The 23,356-nt window shown below is 40.6% G+C and overlaps 1 protein-coding gene across 2 annotated transcripts in view; it reads left to right on the forward strand.

Annotated features, from left to right (window-relative positions):
- The window catches only part of hdlbpa (high density lipoprotein binding protein a), a 52,196-nt gene that overhangs the window by 13,544 nt on the left and 15,296 nt on the right, over positions 1 to 23,356 (forward strand). For both annotated transcript variants that reach the window (XM_073040588.1, XM_073040589.1), the window contains exons 2-19: positions 2,024 to 2,099; positions 4,159 to 4,271; positions 5,328 to 5,482; positions 6,252 to 6,467; positions 7,821 to 8,027; positions 8,792 to 9,007; positions 9,698 to 9,904; positions 11,596 to 11,703; positions 12,010 to 12,114; positions 14,165 to 14,243; positions 14,881 to 15,020; positions 15,796 to 15,900; positions 16,301 to 16,414; positions 16,901 to 16,987; positions 19,926 to 20,057; positions 20,864 to 21,082; positions 21,484 to 21,705; positions 22,384 to 22,602. In XM_073040588.1, coding sequence (XP_072896689.1) covers positions 4,196 to 4,271; positions 5,328 to 5,482; positions 6,252 to 6,467; positions 7,821 to 8,027; positions 8,792 to 9,007; positions 9,698 to 9,904; positions 11,596 to 11,703; positions 12,010 to 12,114; positions 14,165 to 14,243; positions 14,881 to 15,020; positions 15,796 to 15,900; positions 16,301 to 16,414; positions 16,901 to 16,987; positions 19,926 to 20,057; positions 20,864 to 21,082; positions 21,484 to 21,705; positions 22,384 to 22,602 — 2,607 coding nt within the window. In that variant the 5' untranslated portion in view covers positions 2,024 to 2,099; positions 4,159 to 4,195. The remainder of the gene's footprint in view (positions 1 to 2,023; positions 2,100 to 4,158; positions 4,272 to 5,327; positions 5,483 to 6,251; positions 6,468 to 7,820; positions 8,028 to 8,791; positions 9,008 to 9,697; positions 9,905 to 11,595; positions 11,704 to 12,009; positions 12,115 to 14,164; positions 14,244 to 14,880; positions 15,021 to 15,795; positions 15,901 to 16,300; positions 16,415 to 16,900; positions 16,988 to 19,925; positions 20,058 to 20,863; positions 21,083 to 21,483; positions 21,706 to 22,383; positions 22,603 to 23,356) is intronic.

Raw genomic sequence — 23,356 nt, forward strand, 5'->3', positions numbered from 1 at the left:
TCAATACATGTGAGCTAAATGCTTCTGTTTAAACTAGGCATGTGTGTTTCAAAACAAAATCTTTAACACAGTTTTATTCTTGCAGTCCCTTCTATAGAAGCAAATTGGCAATTGTGCAGGCAGAAAATTGTCATATCCAATTTTGCCATCTATCTCCTAACCTCCCTCTAAATCTCTCTGTGAACATTTGCATTTAATCGGATGTTTTCCACATTTGTAACTGTTAATTATGCTCTTGTTGAAGTATTACATATGCATTCATTTTAGTTTCTAAGATGTCATGCACAGTATTAAAAGTTGCAGTGAGCTGGGAGGGTGTGTGGGAACTGGGACCCTGGTGAGTTTGGTGGTAGCCTGCATTCGTAAAAGAATTGGTTATGTATTGTTTTCTAAGATTTCCCCTCGCGTCTCCCCACACTCTCCTGGACCTTCTGCAGTTTGCCTTTTGCCACGATAAGTACGTCTACAGCTGATGCAATCTCACTGGCTCTTGACTCTGCCTTGGATCATCTGGACAATAGCAGTATCTACGTCAGGCTGCTGTTTATTGATTACAGCTCAGCGTTCAACATTATACTCAGTACTAATCAACAAGCTCCTAAACCTGGGCCTCTCTACATCCTTGCTTCTCCAGCCCTTTACCTATCCTACCCCACCTGGTGTCACCTATCATTTCCTAGCTAATCCTTCTTCCCCTCCCCACCACCGCTTTAGTGTCTTCTCCCTTCCTTCCTAGGTCTGAAACATCGACTGTTTATTCATTTCAATAGGTGCTGCCTGATCTGAGTTCCAGCATTTTGCGTGTGGTGCACTAATTCCTAAAAGTACCATTTTTATTTTAGTACTATTGCTGTGACCTGTTAAACTAGAAATTTTGTTTCATTGTGAGTGAAATTGTGTTATATAATTGAGTTTTACAAATACAGGTTAAGAACCCCTTATCTGAAATGCTCAAGACCGGAAGTATTTGGGAATATATAATGAGATAGTTTTGGATCACATTTTCAACTCTGAATTTGTGTGATACCAGTAATCAGTCTTTGTCGTACAGTTATTCATCACACATGTACTTGGAACAGCTTTTTTTTTTAAATTGCACACCATGTAATGAAACTGGATACAGGGTAACAAAAAACAGCACTGGCAGAATACCTGCAATGCCGTGTTTTGATTAAAAGGTTACAGTAGTTGTATTTTACTTTGGGTTTTACGTAAGGTATAAGAACAATCAGCATTGTAGGTTTGTTCTGGTGTTAGATTTTCATCAGCGATGATCTTCGCAAACTCATGAATTTCTCTCCTACTTCATAATCAGCAGAGGCAAGCAGCCTGCTGAATATTCAGTTACCTTAATTTTCAGTCTATCGTGATAGATCTTAGCTTGTTTCATGATCAGCGTACCATGTAGCAGCATATGTTCACTCAGCTGATGATAGACGATCAGGAACTTCATTTTTATTGCTTTATGCAGTGTTTTTTCTATTTTTCATTACATGTGTGAGGTCACTCCTCAGAACTGTGTGTGGTGCAGAGAGACCTGTGCATCGTCTGGGAACTTTCCCAGCACCTTGTGGAATTTTGTATTTGTCAGTGCTTTAAAAAAAAGAAATCCAGATTTCGAATGTTTTCAGATTTTGGATAAAGGGTATTCGACCTATATTCCTTAAGTACCCCTCTGTCTCTAGATGCTAACATATCCCTACTTGCATTTTCTGTTAACTCTCAAATGGCAAGTGCTCTCACTAGCCTCGATGTTAACTGTGGTTCTGGTGCCTACTCCATATAAAGCATAGAAAACTGCTGAGGGACAATTCTCTGCAGTGAACTGTGAACCACATTTTGGTAACTAGGCTATAACTGCTTCAATGTTTAGTGTGTAAATATAGATAGGTTAGCTGGTGTGGGCCATCTGAGATGAGGGGAAGGTAGCTTGATCCTTTACACGATATGCTCCTGGATGTAACAGTTCAAGTTGTTTGTTAACCAACATGCTCTTAGTTGACTATTTCCATCACTTCTGCAGATTAAAAAGCTGGCAGGCTGACGTGGGCAGGCTTCCACCTACAGGACGGACTTTCTGGCAACTGACCATTTAGCTGGTGAGTATTGTCTGCAATGATTTTATCTATTTATTGAGATACAGTGCCCTGCTGTCCCATCTTACAGCCCACCCCCCCCACCCCGGCTCACTTGTGCCACACAACTGTAAACTCTTGAATGAGCGCTCCCTCAGTTAGCCAAAGGGACTGCTACATCGTAGTGGGAGGGAAAAGAGTAGCAGCCGTCACTAGTGTGTTAAATTAGTAGTTTTAGGCGCATCAGCTTCGGTGCCTAGAGCTTGGGTTCCTTCAAATTATCACAGTAGACCCTACTTGGTGTGTGATCTCTAAGCAATCCAATACATGCTGAAAATCATCTTGTCTTAAGTTTTGTGCTGGAGCAAGGTACAGTACTATCAAAGCCTGCTGGAGATTGAGGCTAGACAAGGATAAGGGAAGCCTTATATAAACATTTACAGCACAGGAACACTACTTTTCCTGTGTTTTACATTCCATCAGCTTTTGCCCTTCTTGTCTGGCTTCGAATTGTTCTTGCACTATTCTCTACTATTTTCTTCACTACCTTCTAGTGAGCTCAGATTTAGTTAAAGTTGTTGCCACCAAATTCCAATTTGGAATTTGAGTTTCTCACTAACGATTCCTACCTTTGGAGGAAGTGTCTTCTCTACATTTACTCTGCAGTTTGAAGGTACCTCTTAGGTCATCTGTTGGCCTCTTCATTAGGAAAAACTAATGAGTTGATTCTCCCACCCTAGTATAGGGCTTTTTCTTTTGTAATGTCTCTAAATCCTCTTTTGCAACAGGTTTTGAGCTATCTGCATTACTGTGGTATAACAAAGATTCCATGTTAATTTTTTTGCCATTATTGTTAACTGGTCTTATTTTAATAATTTTAATTAGCACTGCTACTTAGATTTTGGGGTGTTTCAACAAGCTACTTAACATATTATTTCATGGATTGGGTGTGCTGGAATCCAATACTGGTGTAATGCCCGGATTTTCTAGATGTTGACCCTAGTAGGACAGTTTCACGTTTTGCCCGAGTTTAAAGGGGAACCGGGTAGATGAGTGAATTTTTCTTTCCACATAAATAAGCAATAAGGGAGCACAGGATCTGGGTGGGTGTGGATCATGTATTCATTCCTAAAGAGGAATAAGAGGCAACCATTTTGAAATGATTTCTGAGTTGGGTACTGGGAGGATGTTTCCCATACTGTGACTTTTAGGAATTGCGTTTCAGAATAAGGTATCACCTATTTAAGACTAGAATGATGAATGCCTCTCAAAGTCCCAGATATTTGCAAATCTCCTCCTTGGAACTGTGGAGTTGTTGAATACTGGCAAGCCCACACTTTAATTCCACTTCCTGTTCTGTCAGGTCAGTCCATGGCTGCCTCTACTGCAGCAATGAGGCCATATATGGGTTGGAGGAGTATTCTGTCTGGGCAGCCTCCAACCTGATGGCATGAGCATCAATTTTTTGAACTTCTGGTAACTGTACCCCCCTCTCCTTCATCATTCCCCATTCCTGTTTCTCTCTCTCTCCTTTTCTTACCTGCCCATCACCTCCCTCTGGTGCTGCTCCTCCTTCCCTTTCTTCCATGGTCTTCTACCCTCTCCAATATGGTTCTTCACCCCCCCCCTCCCCCAGTCCTTATCTCTTTCACCAATAAACTTCCCAGCTCTTACTTCACTGCCCCACCCTCCCAGTTTCATTTATCATCTAGGACTTTGTACTTCTTCCTCTTTTTCTCTCCCCCCCCCCCCCCCAATCTTCCTACTCTGACTTCTCATTTATTTTTAACCAGTCCTGATGAAGGGTCTCGGCCTCATTGTTTTTTTTCGTAGTTTGCCTGAGAGTGAGTTTCATTACTTAAACTTGGGGTTGCCTATATCTCCAGGTGGATATTGATGGATCTTTCCTAAACTGGAAGGAGTTTGGGATTGCTGAAAGTGGGGAGTGGTGTTGAGACGAAGGATGGGTCAGCTATGACCTAATTAAATGGCAGAGGTGGGGGGGGGGGGTTGGTAAACTACCCTCACTTACTCCTATTTCTTGGTTTGGCCAAGACTGTGCTAATACTCCCATCCTTTGCAGTGGCATACCCGGACCTCGTGTACGTGGGATTTCGACAATGAGCTCTGTGGCTGTATTGACACCTGAAAGCTTTGCTGAGCACAGAAGTGGCCTTGATGAACAACAGGTTCAAGGTCAGTGAACAGCTGTGTTTATTTTTTAGTATGAATGGTTGGTCTGGGTTGCCAATTTCCTTGTTTTTCATCTGTACTGAGACTTTTTGATCTTGAGGGAGGGAAGTTGTTTCAACCTGGTTTACTTCTTACAAGTAGGGACGATTGCCTGTTGGCCATCTTTTATTCAACTTTTCCAATTTTTTTCTTTACAAGCCATAAGACGATGCCTTTGGAACCTGCTGGCCCTCTTGATATGTATTAGTTTGGAATCAGGATAACCGAATAGTTTCAATTATTCAAACATTATCCTCTTAGCTGTAATGAATACATGGTGGGTGTCCATATTTCTTGGTACTTAAGAGAGGAATGGGAGATCTCTTGTCTAGTAAATGAAGCTACTGCCACTTGCAATATTTTAATACAAGAACAATTGAGCATTTGGGTTGTAACATACTTCTGGACTTGAGCCATTGTCTAGTTCAGTTTCCAAATAAACATTGATGTTTTTCTCCCGCCTCTGGAAGGAGAGAATGGTTCTTGTTTGCACTCGTGTTACTTGGCTCCTGAGTGTACCTAGGAAGAATGAAGTCCACTGGCTCCAGGCTACACTCCTTTTGGGTGAAATTAATAGCGGGCCAGGAGCTTGCTTCATGGCTTCAGCTGATACATAAACTAGAGCTGGCAAGAAACCTTGTCTAAAGCATGAACAGTAATTGTGTTTGTGTTTGCATTGTCTTGTTGTGGTATGTTGTAAATAAGCTGACAGACTTCCACTAGACTCTGAGTAGCTAATAAATGAAACAAGTATTTTCAGGCCTGTTTTGACATCAAGCTGCTATTGGTTCTGCTGCTATATTTTTCACTTTTATTTCTGCCTTTTTAATGTTACTGTTCCTCAACCCATCTATTGCCTGAACCAATGAGCAAGAGTCCATTGTATATGTATTTTTGGATTAAAATGTCAATTATGGTATTACTTTTCCAAAAAAAAATTGCAATAGTATAAAATGAACATGCAGTTTTAAAGTTATTTTTAACTGAATTTGACCAAACAAAATTCTTCTTTGCCTATAGCAAATGTTGGCTCTGAGGATGAGACTGATTTGGTACCAACTTACAAGGAAGCATTTCCTCCTCTCCCTGAGAAAGCTACTTCTGTAGAGACTACAGCAGAACCATCTGGAGCATGGACCAAAATCCGACCACTCAAATCTTCTCTTATCACCCAGGTATGGCTGGTTGCATTTGACTTGTGTACGGAATGAAGTGTAAGATTTCCTGAGTGGAGGTAGCAAGTAGTAATGTGTAGAGAACTGATTTTTGCATTGGAAATTGAATGGGAGTAATAATGGTTCCATTCACACTTCCTGTGTTAAAACCTTGTTTGAGTTGTGAATATTTTGCTGAACTGATAATGGGTATTAGCTCAAACATAATCCTCTCTCCACCCTATAGCGCAGGTTGGATTCAGATCTACATTGCAGGATCATTTGTTTTGATACAGGATCGTGGTAGCATGAAATGATAACCCTGTTATCTCTCCACAGATGCTGCTTGACTTGCTTAATATTTCCAGCATTTGTCTTTGTCTCTGTCTCTGCTCAAGAGTTACTATAATAAAGAAAAATGTTAGAAGCATTCAGCAGATGATTTAACCAAGTACACAGAGAGGCGGGGGGTAGTGATGGTAATAGCAATGCCATTGGAAGAAAACATTGGTTCAATAACTTGTTGCAAGAGAATGTTGGTAATTAAATGACTAAATTTGTTTGAATAGTAGTCAGAAATCCAAGAGAATTGTGAGCGTATATATTTTTAAAAAAGTAACAAGGGGATTAGCTTTTTGTAGACACGCGACTGCAGGTGCTGTTTATCTGGTGCTCGCGCAATAGGGTGAAAATAAACTCAGTCGATCAGGCAGCATCTGCAGAGAGAAATGACAGTTGATGTTTTGACTTTTTTTTGTTTTAACATTTTTAAGTTTTTGTTTTGTACCAGGTTTTTCATGTGCCATTGGAAGAACGCAAGTACAAAGAAATGAACCAATTTGGAGAAGGAGACCAGGCTAAGATCTGTCTGGATATCATGCAGAAGACGGGTGCGCACATCGAACTCTCATTGGCCAAGGACCAAGGTCTTTCCATCATGGTTTCTGGAAAGCTTGAAGCTGTCATGAAAGCAAGGAAGGAGATTGTTGCTAAGCTGCAGACTCAGGTAGGCAGTTTGTGGACTGGAGAGGGCCAAGAGGGAATTTCCAAGCTCTTAGAGAGAAACAAAACTTGGCCTGGTACAGATGGAAGGGGAGAGATGTTGCATTTTTGTTATTTTTAAGGGATCTGGTCTGAGTATGCTGTACAAGTATAAACATTCCTTGAGTAGAATAAGAGTGGATAACTGTTAATATGCGTTCATCAAATGTGACAGCCTAGATCTGTAAATGAACTCGTTTTTTGTATGTAGAATTCCTGTCACACTTGTAAAAAGGACTAGGCTGTTCAATTTTCAATTTCTAGTTTATTGCTATCCCAAATCTTTGTTCATGGAATCTGATTACCGTAGATTCCGGACTTCTAATTTTAGAAATAAAATCAATTTTTTACTTGTAAAGGCCGCACCGGATTTTCGGCCGCAGGTGTCCCACGTTGTAATATGAGATATTTACACAGAAAGATATTACACGTGAGGATTTTTTAACTTTTAATTAAATCCATATGGTAACAAAAACAAATACATATTGCAAATGCTTTTTTTCGAACCGTGCCCGTAACGCGGCTACTTTTAAATATACGTTGCGTATACTTCTTTACTGAACAACATTCCAATATCTCCTAACGACTGGTAAAAAATATATATACTGCAGCCTACCAGGAAAAGTTATTGATCGCCTTTAACTTAAAAGCAGCGTTTTCGCTCCGCCGCTCGACCCCCGCCGTCCCGTTTATCGCAAACGGCATTTAAAAGCAGCGTTTCGCTCGGGTCTAATGCCCCCTCCTTCCCGTTTATCGCAAACCGGTATCCCACAAGACGCAGCGAAACCGGGTGTGACGTCATAGCATCCCGCGATGTAGTACAGAAAACAAATATAGTTAAAACTCTTCTAACTTTAACTAGAAAATGAATTACTAAGCGAAAATATTATAAACTAAATAACTGCCATAAAGGCAGCACAATGCTTTTCTTCGAGTGTTTTCCATGTTGATGAGGGTGAGTACAAATGACTGATTTACAATAATTTAATTGTGAAAGTGCGCTTGATTTATCGTACAATTTCATTGGACCTCTGTGAACTACTCATCAATTTTATTGGTCTACTGTTACGAGGCAAAATGTTACGAGGCGGCATGAAAAAAAACCATGTATTAGCCGCACCGTAGTAAAGGCCGCAGAGTTCAAAGCTGTTCAAAATGTGGGAAAAAAGTAGCGGCTTAAAATCCGGAATCTACGGTATTTAAAAATGATTTTTCATTTAGATATTTTACTTGATGCTTGGATTTTTGGTGTCACTGCTAGGTTGTTGTATTTTGGCTGGTTAACAGCATTTGATTGACTGATTGTCCACTGCTTCAGGCCTCAGCAACAGTCACCATCCCCAAAGAACATCATCGTTTTGTGATTGGAAAAAGTGGTGAGAAACTGCAGGAGTTGGAACTAAAAACAGCAACTAAGATCCAGATTCCTCGTCCTGATGATCCCAGCAACCAGATTAAAATAACTGGCACAAAAGAAGGCATTGAGAAGGCACGCCATGAAATCTTGCTGATTTCTGCTGAACAGGTACACACAGAAGACCTTCTGTAACTGATTTTTGGATGTTGTCCCAGGAGCTGGGTAGTGTATACCTTGGAATAGGGCTGCTTGGCAAATCTGAGATGCTGTCTTTATATATCTTTTGGCATCACTTTCTCCAACTAGTCCCTCTGCAGCCATGGTCATGGGGCAATCATATTCTGTGCCCTCTGCCACTGACAATGTGTCTGATGCAATTAAATGGCACTTGGGGAAACCTCTTCTCTATTTTCCTTCCTATATGAATTGTTTCTTTTGATTTGAATTGCATCTATGGGCATTCTGTCCACTTGCAAATTCCATCTGTGTCTCTTTAGATTTTAAACCCAATTTATTTCAATTTTCTTTCTATCAAACCTGCAGTGGTTGCTCATGGTGGTAGTAGTTGGTAGCACCATGTCCTTCTGTATAGAAAGAAGGCAGTCCATTTGAAACGGACGTGTGGAAAGGTTGCTGTAGAGGCTTGTCTAAAGACATCTCCTTTCTCAGTAGCCTGTCACTTTCTCAGAAACTTGTAGCTAAGAGCTTTATATGATACTGTTCTCCTTCTCAGCACCACTAAAGGGTAGATAAGTTCTTTGATTGGGGGGGTGGGGGAGAGGAAGTCTTTCCATTGCCAGGTTGCATTCCATTGAGTCTATAAATAGGTGATTCAGAGTAGTGTTAGTACTGACTCCTTTTAACAGAGTCCAATTCTGAAAAGCTGCTGCTTTTAGCCCTGGTTTTGCTGCTGAACTCTCCGTTTCCTACAGGATAAGCGTGCAGTCGAAAGGATCAACATTGAGAAAGTATATCACCCGTTTATTGCCGGACCCTATAATAAGACTGCTGGGGAGCTGATGCAGGAGACTGGGACTCGAATCAATATCCCACCACCAAGTGTTATGAAAAATGAGATTGTCATCACCGGAGAGAAAGAACAGGTTGCACAAGCTGTTAGCCGCATCAAGAGGATCTATGAGGATAAGGTAAAAAGGGTCTATCATGAGATGCATACTGCCTGACAAAGCTTTCCTTGCTCAAAGTTGACTTGGCACTTCTGTGGGACGTGCTGGTCAAGGTTGTGACCTGACTTGGTGTAATGCAACAGAGACTGCCCTTCATATTCTCTCATGCTCCATGGAGAATGGATGTGGTGAGAGGGGATTTAAATGGAAAGTTTAAAACAATGAAATATTTCTTTTCATATGAAGATTGGAACGCGAGTGTGTATAGCAATGACGTTAACCAATACTATGTTGCACATCATGAAGGCTATTCCAGTTGAGCACTGGAATAAAAGCATATTTCTGGAAATGCTGAGCAAGCCTGGCCATTTTTAACTGACTTAATGTGCTTTGTCACTTCCCTCCAGCTTGTGTTGCTTGACCTTCCAAAAGATTCCAGGACAGTGATGTTTGTTTTCTGCTCTACCCAAGCACAATTTAATTGGCATGAGATTTAATTTAGCTACTTCATCTCTAATTGTCTTTTACACTTCCGGTTCCCCAATAAACACATCCTTTTTCCCCACCAACACTAGAAAGAGGTGATATTCGGTTCATCACAGCTGAAATCAGGCAACTTGTGCATTCTAAGATTAAGTTGTGTTTTTGTTGCACAAGGATATACTGAGAGGTTCTTGGTGGGATAAGCTTAAATCTATTATTTTCTTTCAGAAAAGCAAAACCACAACAATTGCAGTGGAGGTGAAAAAATCACAACACAAGTATGTTATTGGACCTAAAGGCAACTCATTGCAGGAGATCTTGGAACGGACTGGAGTATCGGTCGAAATCCCACCCTCTGATAGCAACTCTGAAACTGTCATCCTTCGTGGCGAGCCTGATAAACTTGGACAGGCTCTCACCGAAGTCTATGCTAAAGTAAGCAAATTACAGTTGAGATGATCTTCAGACTACATTTCATAAAGATAGAAATTTGTCCATCTTGACATTTTATTTAAACAGCTTTTCAAATCAAATAACACTCTGGAGCGTCTTGCTTTCATTGGTAGCTCTTAAATATGATCCAGTATAACTTGGGTTGAATACTAGTACGTTTCTATGTTCTCTTGTAGGTAGAAGTTAACGCTGGCATTTCATTAAATGGTCTTGTAGAATACACGTTCTGGCACAGACTAGATGGGCGGAAATGCCTGCTTTTGTTCTATAGTGCTCCATGGCTCTGACTAATGATTAAAATGGATGTTTCCAATCATCTAAACAAATCGTTTCCCATGTCAACAAATGCTTGAGTGGCTGGTTTTTTTAATGATTGCTAAAATCCACCCTAAAAGCTGTCTGCTCACCTGTAGTCCTTGTTTGCTTTTCTTGGTAAAGGGTTGGCAGCAGTTTTCTGCCAATGACTGCCCATCACCCAACATTCATCCTGTTATTCTGTCAATCTGCACCACAGAAATCCACCTCCCCTCCATAAACACTGCGTGCACTCCCCCCCACCCCCCAGCTCATTCACTCTTCTACCCTCTCCCATTGGACAGAATTTACAAAAGCCTGATACACATACCATCAGGCTCTGACAACTTCTGTCCTGCTGCTTTCAAATTGTTGAACATTCTCTGTATTATAAAGTGGACTGTTGGCCTCACAATCTACCTGGTCATAGCTCTGCATCTTGTTTGTCTGCACTGCACTTTCTGCATCCTGTTAGTGTTTTCCTGTATTCTATCTCATTGTACTATGATGAAATGGATGGCATACAAAATAAAATTGTTCACTGTACCTTGGTACATATGACAATAATAAACCATTTAACTAATTTTGAAGTAGACAGCACTTTCCTCCATTTTCTGAACTCTCAAAACCTAACACTTGTTATCTAGATGCTCTCTTGAGCAGGTTTTCCTTGGGAGAGCAGGAGTGGGGGGGGGGGGAATGATGCACAATTCTTTTGGGGGGTGGAATTGGATACTTTGGGCTATGTAAGAGTAACTTGTTCCTTCTGCACAAGGTATTTCCAGAAATGATCTCCTCTCCGTTTTTCTGATGGAAGTAGAGGAAAGTGCAGAAAATTTCCCTCTTTGAGACGATCTGACAAGCTCTAAAATAATCAACATCCGACACCAATTAGCTCTGATCTTTCACCTTGTCGATTTTGATGGCTGCCTCTTGCAGTACTGAAGATCTATTGTGCCATTTGCATATTATTTCACTCGCTGTTCCTTCTCTGTCCGACTGTACCTTATCAACTTAGACTCGATGTACTCTGTGTTCAAACATCAAGCCTCTCTGGATTTCTGTGCCTGGAGATGGGATGCTCTCGGTCAGAGTGGTTTATGGTGGTATCAATTTTCTAGTAATCTGACGGTGAAGGCACAGGAGTCCTATTCTTTATGACCACCTTAGCTTTTTTCCATAATGTGTGCTTTGACTTCTGCTTTTTTGATATTGGACAAATTTTAATAGTGTAGAAGTATCAGTCCCAAGTTCCAATGATGTCTGTATGAAAAACAGTGCATTATTATTTCAGTACTTAACAAAACTGAAAGGGTTCAGACACAAAGCTACTGTGTATGATGAGATGGCTGATATTTTCTCTTCCTTTTTTTTTTAAGGCAAATAGTTTTACGGTAGCGAGTGTTTCTGCCCCGTCTTGGCTGCATCGCTTCATAATTGGGAAGAAAGGTCAGAACCTGAGTCGCATCACACAGCAAATGCCAAAGGTACAGAAAGCGTGACTACGCCAGGAACTTGTATAATTGCCAATATTCACTTGGTTGCATATGTTTAATGGGTACTTTGTTCCGATCTTTTGTATATTATAAAACTCATTTCACTTTTTACATTGACTTTGGAATATTGCAGCTTCTGTACCCCAATGTTCAAAGTGAGTAATTGTGTGGTTTCCATTCTCTGAACTGGAAGATGAATGTGACTTTTGCTCTTGTACACAGAGGAGGTTTCTCAAATGGGTTGTTTTCACTGAAGATTCATTTTATTCTGTGCTTTCATTGTCAATCCTGGTGCAGGTATATATTGAATTCACTGATGGTGAGGATAAGATTTGTCTGGAAGGTCCAACCAAGGAGGTGCAGCAAGTCCAACAGCAAATTGAAATTGTTGTGCAGGACCTGGTGAGTATTGAATTAAAAACATCTTTGAAATTTACCGAATATCTTTTGAGCAAGATTTTATATATTAGTTACTGGGGAGTCTTAATAATTGATATTTGCATATTTATGATTTTAAGAATTGTATTTTATGGCCTATATTTTAAAGAGTAATCATTTTGGAGATAGTCGAATCACTGTGCTCGTTTAGAGTTCAAGGGATTTATGAAATACTGCTAACCATTGCAAATGTATTGATTAGATAGTTATCAAAAGGTTGAACCAGAGGTGTATGTCAAACTGAGGTAATGGAAAAACCCCACAGCAAATGATCAATACAAAGGTCTGTATTGTGGTCATGCTTTGCTAACAAAGATCGTAGACCTTTACGGACCAAAAGGCTGCACTGTCATTTCGAGCCACATGTAGAGGCTAGGCTCAAGCATGTGCTGTCCTGATTAGACGGCACTGCTGAGTGAATGATCCATTCTGGACTCTTTGCCAGAAATTGGTCTTCTAATGGCTTAATTAATTGCACTTGATCAAGAAGTGCCTCTGTGCTGAAAGCATGAAGTACCCCTGACAATAGTGTAGCCTCTGCTATTTGTATCACTAGACAAGCTAGTTTAATTTGGTTACAGAATTGGCTCTTGTCCAATAAAATGGAAGCTCCCAACTGCAAAAGGATGGTAATTGGTCAAATAGAGTTACCCATGTCTGCCTACTCTCAATTGGGCTCGTGGTGGTAAATGTCTTTGGTGTTGCCAAGTGCAATTGTTCACTATTACTCCACTTGGGTTCCATAGGGACTTGTCTCTACACATGACAAAGAATCAGGAAATTGGCTGCTTGCAACATTTGCCCAAGTGTATCATTAAACAGCCCTAGTGGAAATTATTCCGAAGTTAACTAGCATCTAGAGAACTGACTATTGGTGGCTAAGCCAAATTGTCTCGACACTCAGACATTGCCCTCTAACTTTCAGTCCTCTGCCCTAACATCTTTCAATTCATCTATGACTTCAGGAGTGGATATATCTGCTTCTGCAGTAACACCTGAAGAATAAGTTTAGAATGGTAGGGTGACTTTACTGACTTGTTGGTTTAACGAATGTCGCGTGAGGTTTTGCAGTGTGGACAAGTCTGTAGATGTGCTTCTACGGCTTTAATTTTGTAGCTTGCGATACAATTGCATTTGATGTTGTATGACATGGGACAGAATTATGCCATTCAGCCCATTTAGTTTTCTCCACCATTTCATCGTGGCTGATCCATTTTCCCTATCAACCCCATTCTCCTGCCTTCTCTAACCTTTTAATGCCCTTGCAAATCATTAACATCTGCTTTAAATATACCCAATGACGAGGCCTCTACGGTGTCTAGGGCAATGAATTCCACAGATTCACCACCCTCTGGCTAATGAAATTCCTCATCTCTGCTCTAAAGAGATGTCCTTGTATTCTGAGGCTGTGCTCTCTAGCCCTAGACTCCCCACAATATGAAACATTCTCTCCATGTCAACTCTATGTAGGCCTTTCAGTATTCAATAGATTTCAATGACATCCTTCACACCCCTGCCCATCCATTCTAAAGTCCAGTGAATATAGGCCCAGAGCCATGGAATGCTCCTCATATGTTAACTCTGGAATAATTCTCATGAACCTCTTCTGGACTCTCTCCAATGCCAGTGTTGGGACTGTGATTGAAATCACCGGAGAGACACTAAAGAAGTCTTTATTCTCATAACAAACATGCATTCTTTTGGAGAGACTCATGGTAGAGTCTCTCAAACTCAGAAGTACATCACATTTTTTTATGTGCCGTTAGATGTTTCAATAATTACAATGACATTGTCAACCCAACATGTTGAAGTAAGACAATGCTTCCTTTGAATTGCAAATCTACGGTAGGAGACACCTACCAAGTTAAATGACTTGGCTGGGACAAACAAATTGCAAATTTCTCTGAACTTGCCTACAATGATGCAAATTACTGAAAGACATGGGTATCTGGATTGATCCAGGCCAATTAACACAACCCCATTGTCTTAACATTTGGCTTATTATAAATTTCAGGTTAATCGTATGGACTACACTGAGTTGACAATTGATCCCAAATTTCACCGTCATCTAATTGGAAAGAATGGAACAAACAGTAAGTATCCAGATGCAAAAGTGAACAATTCTTGTTCAAATTACATTAAAATAGATGAAAATGAATATCAGGAAGTGCTTAGTGGATTGTCTTAAATTATAATTATCTCTAATTGGCACTTTGTGCTTCAGTTATGTTAAGGAGTTGTATTCGTCCACATCTGGTGAGATTTCCTCTTGATCCACAGGTGTATGTGAGAGAAAATGGGTGGGGGAGGGAAAGCTAGACAGACTGGCATGTCTGACCCGAAGTGGTAGTCTAGAAATTTGTAAAAGCAAGTAGCCTGAAGAAATTTTGTGTTTTTGGTGTAGAGGATAAATCAGCAAGGGGGAAAACTGCACTGGAACTGCGCACAGTACAGAAGAGAAAATATGCAGACTTGACGTGGCAGGTTGGATAAACAATTAACTGTTTGCCCCTGGCTTTACAATATTTGAATGCCGGTGTCTGATTGCAATTCCTGGTGTGTGTTCTCCTCACAACTGAAAACCAGGTCTGAGAAAACTGAAGGAGAATTTCAGTCTGACAATAAGTTATTACCTCTCATTATAACACTAAATATGACCTGAGCTTTAATCAAACTGCTATTATGTGGACCTACACTCTGTAATTGTTCTCTTTGGGCTTTCTTTTCAAGTAAATCGCATCAAGGACCAGTACAAGGTCTTGGTGCGAATCCCTCCTGATAACGAGAAAAGCAACTTGATCCGAATTGAAGGTGATCCACAAGGGGTTCAAGATGCTAAGAAAGAGCTGTTGGAACTTGCATCCAGAATGGTGAGCAGTGGAGAATGAAAAGATGTGCTTTGGACTGACTATTAAAAGTATAATCTCAGTTCTGCTGGCTCCATGTGGTTAATGATGGCTCTTTTTTCAGCATCGAGTTCTGATAAAACAAAGTTGCAAGCTTCCTATATGTGAAATGTTGCATGATGGTAAATTGCATCTAACCCACCCTCTTCTAATGGTGGTTGATGTGCATGTGTTATTTGGACAGAGCTCTGGCTTTAAAGAAATTATTTTGCAGGTCTATAGAGTTGCTAAGGCTATTAAAGATGAATTTTTATTAACCTGGCTAAGAGCTCTTGCATTTAAAACTTGACTAGATCAAATTCTGAAAGCCTCTGTGCCTTTACTGACTGGAGAAATTGTTGAGAGTTTTGAATGCAATTAAGATGAGTATGACTATACACAAATAGTTTTTAAAATAACTTGAAAGGTTGTGCTTGCTGAGAATTGGGAATTCTTGGTACACTTTGCATGTTCTAGATTCCTACAAGGTAACTAAAGTTGCCTCTATTTTGGTCAGTATGGGTAAAGCATTAAAATGTTGATTTCTTATGCTAGCTTCCATATAGTTGGAACAAGAAATAATTTTAACACTTGATTTGGGATGGGGAACATAGAATCCATTTTATTTTACAGCTCCAGCTCGGAGCAGCCATCAAATCTACATTGGCAAGTGCCAATCATGTAACTAGGTTTTTTTTCTTCCAGCTTTAAGTACAATTGAATGCAGCAATTGATTTCTGATTGCTTTATTGATCCACAGGAAAATGAGCGCACCAAGGATTTGATCATCGAGCATCGTTTCCACCGTACAATCATTGGCCAGAAGGGGGAGAAGGTCAAGGAGATCCGTGACAAGTTCCCTGAAGTAATCAATGCTGGCAGAAGCTTTTTCTTTTTTCCCTCTCTCATGACGTGTCCACTTCCTTTCCTCTTGTTAAAATTCCTATGTTAACTGTGGAGGTACAGAAGCATCAGGGCTAAGGCTGGCAGAATGGGGAACAGCTTCTTCCCTCACGCTGGGAGACTAATGAAAACCCTGTTACCACAGAGGTCTTGTCACTGGGACAGCAAACTGTTTGCCAGTGCTGCGCTTTGCTACATGAATTTTGAATTGTATTTTTAACTTTTGGTATAATATTTTGGTTTGTGTGCGTTATGTGGATGCACTGTGGTCCGGAGGAACGTTGTTTTATTTGGTTGTGCATGTAATTGCAGTCAGATGACAAACTTTTAACTTGAACTGTATGTATCCCAAACTTTTTCAGGTCATAATTAATTTCCCAGATCCGAATCAAAAGAGTGATATAGTGCAGCTGCGTGGTCCCAAAAATGAAGTGGAGAAGTGTGCCAAGTTTCTGAACAAAATTGTAGCTGAACTTGTAAGTGCTGGCTTGAACCAAATGAGTTTTAAGAGTAAGAAGAACATGTAGGAAATGATGTCATTTCTGTAATGCAAAGTGCAGTGATAAAACTTGGGTTTACACAAAGTTAGATATTGAAATGGACATTCTGTTCTGCAGCTCTTGGGTTGGGATAAAGGTGGGTGAGTTTAGTATGATTTTTTTCGTTACTTCATCAGAATTGTGTGCTGAAGTAGATGACTAATCACAATGTATTTGCTGTAAATCTACAAATATTGCAGGAAAGTAACTGAGCCATCAGTCTTGTGACTGGCAGTTTAAAAAAAATAGAACTCTGGCTATTCCTAGCTGTATCCTATTGGATGCTGTGGCTTTTAAAATTAAATACTTTCATTTATGTTGAGGGGAAGCTACAGGTGTATTGTTAGTTAAAATTGTGGGTTGGGAGCAGTAGGGCAATACCTTCATATTAACACTGTGATTTGTATTTGCCTTTCAATTTAGGTGGAAAATAGTTATTCAGTCTCTGTGCCTATTTTCAAGCAGTTCCACAAAAACATCATTGGGAAGGGAGGAGCAAATATCAAGAAGGTATGAACTTGCTGACATTGCTTATTTACTGATTTTCTAAGTTGGGTATTCACTGCTCTTGGAACAATATGCACGGCCAGGAAGAGCTGATTAAATATATTACCTAATGATGAACATTGGGATTGTTCTCATTAACTTATTTCATACCCACACCTTTTTATTCATTCAAAATGTTAGAAGTAGAGGGAATTGTAGACCAAGTATATTGAAAACAGAATATCCCACAAGTGGACGTTAGGCCAAAGGGTCTGTTTCCATACTGTATTACCACTCTATCAGCATAACTGCAGGTATTGCATTGATACTTAAGAGCCTCAGTCACTGCCTATACATTTAGTTCAATATCATTTTGAGCAATCTGTAACTAGTAAATCAATTTGCTTTTTCCTTGTCAGATTCCTGTGTATGTAGTACTTGAATTTTTAGCACAAAGGTTCCATGTCTGTTTACTTTGCAACATTCCTATGGAATCTTTCCACTGTGTTGTTATTGCTAGATAAAGGCCCTGGTGAGTGGACAGTGTACCTAATTAGGCATGATAGAAAAATCCAAGATTTGTGTTTGGATTGTTCTGTCATTATGACAGTGCAGTGGATGCTATGCTTATGAAGCCTGGTTAATGACCAGTCGCACGGTAGAAATGCTTGCTATAGCTACCGGAAGCCAACTTTTCTCACACTCTCATCAGCATTAGCAGCTCAGAAATGCTGGAGGAACTCAGCAGGTCAGGCAGCATCTTTGCAGGGAAATGGGCAGTCGGCTTTTTGGGCTGAGACCCTTCGTCTGGACTGGAAAGAAGGTGGCAGAAACCAGAGTAAAGCGAAGTACAAGCTAGCAGGTGATAGTTAACCAGGTGAATGGACAAGGGGTATTATATGAGAAACTAGGAGGTGTGTCTCCTACCTCCCAACATCTCACACCAGAATTTGGTTTGGCATCACTGGCATATGTTAAGTTTGTTAACTTAGTGGCAGCAGTACAATGCAATACATGATATTATAGAAAAATAAATCAATTACAGTGTGTGTGTGTGTTCAATGTCCATTCAGGAATCAGATGGAGAGGGGAAGAATTGACCCTCTCCTACCCACCAACTTCTCCCCACACCTGGTCTACTTATCATCTGCCAGCTTGTCCCCTCCCTCCCTACCCCCCCCCCAACCTTTGATCTGTTTGCAAATGCATAAGAGAGCATTGGAAGTGACCAGATATTTAGAAGTTAATGAACTTAGCTTTCGACAGTGCAAGTAGATTGTCATTTGTTCTGGCAGGGGTATATGGGCCATAGGATGATGGAAATGGAGATAAAGGGGTAAAAGTTGCATCTCTTGTGTGGGAAGAGAAGAGACATGGGTTTGAACAGGCAATGTTTGTGGTGCTGGTATGGAATAAATATTTGATTTATGCTAGTTCTTCCCTGATGTACATCCTATTTTGGATTTGTTTGGCAAAGTTCTTGATGGTGACACAGCAGACAGAAATATTAAGATTTCCTGAAGTTGAGTACAATATTAGCCTTCTGTGTCTGGTGCTTCAGTGAAATATTTTTGTTATTATTCAGTTCATTTCCCTGGGCTACTTGTTATTATTCAGTTCATTTCCCTGGGCTACTTATAACCTTAGTGGAGAAGAATATTATTGCTACTGTTTTTGGATATGTGGCCATGTTTTGGATATCCTCATTTGTCTTTTGGAGGCTGCTGCTGACAAAGTGAACATTTTGTAACTAATTATTTCATATTTGTATAGCATTCTTGATTGGAGTGATGATTTTTGCCTTTTAATTGAATTGTCTAGCTTCCTCTCCACCTCCACTTCACTTGTCTGCTGATTGTAATTTACTGTATCTGTCATCTCTGCCTTTGCTATTTTCTGAATGGACTAACAAGTGTAACTACCCACACTGATGTTCTTTGCCATTTAACATTCTGATTTCACTTGGTTGTGGCAGCTCTTTGTTTACGTGTCCAGTATCTCAGATTTCCCCAAAACTAAGCTTGGTCATGTAGCGATTACCCAGGTTGGCTGAGGAGGAGGAGTTAAATATTCTTAAGTCTCCTTGGAGTTTGGAGGTGGGGTGGCTTGTGAAGAACTGGCTCATGAGCGGAATGAAGGAATTTCTAGTCCAGGTGGGAAATATAAAGTCCAGTTTAAGCAGTAAAAGAAGCCTACTATCTTGCTACCCACCCACCCATCCTGTTGTCCTACACCTTCTGCTCTATGGAAGAAGGTGCATGTGGGTCCAATATTGGCTTTGTCAGCCACCTCAGACCCTCGAATCAGACTGTAAGTTCATTGTCTCCTATCCTGACAGACTGATCTGGGGTAGTTTGGCATATGAAAGGATCAATGGTTTTGTAGCCCATGCAAGTACCATTTACATAAGCTGCTATTTAATTCTCTTTCCAGTTTAATATTCTATAGATTTCCACCTCTTCACACTTACTTGAAAAGTACTTAAGTGACTGATGTTGAACAATCCAAGAAAAGAGATCTTCAGTAGCGTTCAGTGTCACACAATGTGATTCATTTGCAGAAAAGGATGAGTTCTTGCATTTGTTGAAGGCTTATTGTTGAGTAATGTTCCTTTTTGGTGGGTCTAGAGCCAGATATTTCCTATTACTGTCTTTTGGAAGTAAGAATTATTAACATCTCTGCCTTGGCAACAAGTGAATTTTTAAAAAAAATCTTAACATTAGCGTATAATCCATATATCAAAGGTTTCAAGGAATTGGGGCTGCAAATCTTTTTTTCTCTGGATTTATTTTTATGAACGTGCTTAAGTATCTGGTAAAGACTGACATTTAGCTAATTATAATTTGTGACGCCCCCCCCCCCCCCATCCATGATAACAGCTACTAACTTTCATGTCACCAACTCAAAATGACGATGGCATCTGTCAGTGTAATACAGATTCTTTTCCTTGAATTATTTCCAGATTCGTGAAGAAACTACTACAAAGATTGATCTGCCAGCAGAGAACAGCAACTCTGAGATGATCGTTATCACAGGAAAGAAATCCAATTGTGAAGCAGCTCGTTCCAGGATTCTGGCTATCCAGAAGGAACTGGTAGGGGTCACTTCCAGTTAGTCTGCAAATTAAGGTTCTTGGAGAGGAGTTTTAGATACTCTTCCTGTATAGTCTTCATGACTTCTGCTGCCCTATAGCATCTAATTTTACTAAGCTGTTTGAAGCAGTAGGTTCCTGTCCACTATTCATTTTGTCATTTTACTTGGGCTGTTGGAAGGGATGGAGTTGAAAGATCGGAAAATATTGTACTACTTTCCGACCTGGAGGAAAAATTATATTCAAGCTATTGTTGTAATAGAATTTGATGTTGTACAGCATAGGAACTAGCTTTTCAGTTCTGTTTGTCCTGGCCATCAAGCATCCTTTTTATTCTTTCCCCTTCCTTTTTCTCCAAATCCCCACCACAATTCATGTAAATGTTCTCCACGTACTTGGGCAATTTGCAGTAGCTAATCAACTTGCCGGCCCAAGTTGCCACAGAGAGAATGTGCCAACTCCACATTGAAGTCCATGGTCAGGAGACTTTATAAGTACCAGGTTGGACACTGGTTCTTTTGATGAGCGCAGAACTAATGGCTCTTCAGAATTTTCCTTGCATTCCCACACGTAAATTCTACCTCAGACCGGCTGTAGAAACTGTTCACGTGTTTTGAAAGATAAGTTGCTCCACGAAGGTCAATGAGCAATGAAGTATTCCAAGGTGATGAAGTGGCAAGACTCCTCGATTAGAATGCAGGCAATTATTGGCTATGAAATTCACTCTGCAGCATTAACATCCCTGTTTGCAGAAGAATTCAACCCATCAGGTTTTCCCCTATTTTGTTAATGGGTATTTCTCCTTCCAGGCGAACATCACTGAAGTCGAAGTTTGCATTCCGGCTAAACTCCACAATTCCCTGATTGGTGCAAAGGGCCGTTTTGTCCGCTCCATCATGGAGGAGTGTGGAGGTGTACACATCCACTTTCCCACTGAAGGTTCAGGGAGTGACACAGTAACCATCAGAGGCCCTACCGAGGAGGTTGACAAGGCCAAGAAGCAGCTCATTCACCTGGCTGAGGAGAAGGTAACTCAGTGACTGTTGGAGCCTTTTTGTAGATCTGGCTACTGAAGTGTGTTGTCGAAGGGAGAAAAATCTTGTGAGTTTTGTGTTTTCCCCCTCCTGCGAGGAGCAGCAGTTCCCATCCAGTGCTCAGACAGAAGGTTGTCTGCTAAATACCACTTGAACTTTGGCCCCTCAAACTTGGTTGAGAATGCAGGACTGTACATGGTTATATCTGTTAACCTTTAGATGAGATGTTAAACTTGATCCTATCTCATCATTATATGCTAAATAAGAGGGAGCAAACTGCTCCCATTAATTTATTCCACACACTTTGAAGCACTCTCTTCCTGCTCCTCCTGTTTTTTTTTGCTCTCAGGTCGACTTTCAGCACACTCTTCTAACTTTATGCATCTTATGCACAGCAAATCAAGAATTATACCTGTGAGCTGCGAGCCAAGCCAGAGTACCACAAGTTTCTAATTGGACGGGGTGGAGCCAACATCCGTAAGGTGCGGGATAACACAGGAGCTCGGATCATATTCCCTATGGCAGATGACAAGGAGCAAGAGCTAATCACTATTGTTGGGACTGAGGAAGCTGTCAAAGACGCTCAAAAGGAACTGGAAGTTCTCATTAAAAGCCTGGTACGGTTTGTTGCCTTATATAAATAATTGCAGTTTCATTCAGTGACATGTACACGAGTGAGCTGGTGTCTATTAGGATCAAAACAATAGTCAATCAAAGTGATCATTTTCTGGTTGTGATACTTGACTGTGGAAGCTGGGTTACGGACCATCTCTGCTAGGGCCTGTTCTTCCACCACCTTCTCAGATGAGATTTTGATTCCGTGGATTAGCCCATGATTGCTGAAGCCAATTTTAATATTAAATCTGGGGCTTCTGAGCTCTTGACTCTCGGTCTACAAAATGCTGGGTTTACGCCACTGAGCTATTGAGTGAGCCTGCTTGGGCATTGGAAAGGGAGAAGCTCCCACCCTGTGAGAAAAGGGAAAGTACAGAGTACGGAGAAGCCTTGTAAGAATAATGGGAAGGAAGCTTCAGTGCCTTAACAAAGCTGAACAGCATTGACTTGTCTGCATTGTTCAAATACCGATTGAATGCAAGACTATGTTGAATTTATCTACAGTCTGGAGTGATGTGAATCCAAATGTAAATGTTTTGTCCGTTTTTTCACCTGTTTTTGTAATGCGTATTTCAAAACTGAAATTTACTGCTTCTTAAGCTTGTCGCAGATTGCAGCAAAATTTGGCCTGTCTGTTGGTCATAGGAGCTGAGGCTCCTCACTATTGTTTTCTTTTTCAGGAAGAAGTTGTAGAAGACGAAATGATTGTTGACCCCAAACACCACCGGTATTTTGTGATTCGCCGTGGGCAGGTTTTGCGGGATATTGCGGATGAGTATGGTGGTGTGATGGTCAGCTTTCCTCGTACTGGAACCCAGAGTGACAAAGTGACACTGAAGGGGGCCAAAGATTGTGTCGAGGCCGCTAAGAAACGCATGCAGGAGATTATTGAAGATCTGGTATGAGGCAATTGAACATTATTCTAGTCCTGGCTGTAGATTTGTGCAATATCCTCTTCTGTAGCAATGTAATCATTTGGTACCTGAGCGGAGTACATGAAATTGGTAGATAGCAAATTGTTTAGATGCTCAGACCAAGCTGTAGATTTTATTAAGAGATGTTTTGGAATTGAACAGGAGAGGACCTTCCTCCACAGTAACTCAATGTGTGTTAAGAAAAACTGACCCTCTCTGCTGTGTTGAATACATGGTTTATAGAGCCATTAAGTCATCATTTTCTGGAGACTCCAGATGAACGGGAAGTTACTCAGTACAACTCAAGGGTGCTTTCCCAGAATGCAAATGGGCAAAACCACACCGGTTTGCTGGGCATTTAGTTTTGCAGCTGTGTGATGTAGAGCTGCTTCAGATCTGATTTTTATCAGTGTGTGTTGTGGTCAAGCATGAGACCAACCTGATTCATTTCATTATCAATGTTTTTTTTCCTCTAATGAATATAACTGACTAGAAATCTGTTATTGGGGACCCATGCAATTAAAAACTTAGCGATGTCCTTGTGCTGGTCCTCAGACCAAGCACCATCTCAGCCTGTGCATTTCATTCATACACACAGCCACTCTTAATGAAGTGGCTGATTATGAATCAGTGCTTGTTTTGGTACTTCCATGACTTCCAAACTTCTTCTCAAATCTTTTTCTTTTGGCTTCCCATCTTTCTTTGCTTCATTACATGAGAAGAAGGAAATGGCTGATCT

This window comes from Hemitrygon akajei, chromosome 3 (genome assembly GCF_048418815.1).
Source record: "Hemitrygon akajei chromosome 3, sHemAka1.3, whole genome shotgun sequence".
Taxonomy (NCBI): Eukaryota; Metazoa; Chordata; class Chondrichthyes; order Myliobatiformes; family Dasyatidae; genus Hemitrygon; species Hemitrygon akajei.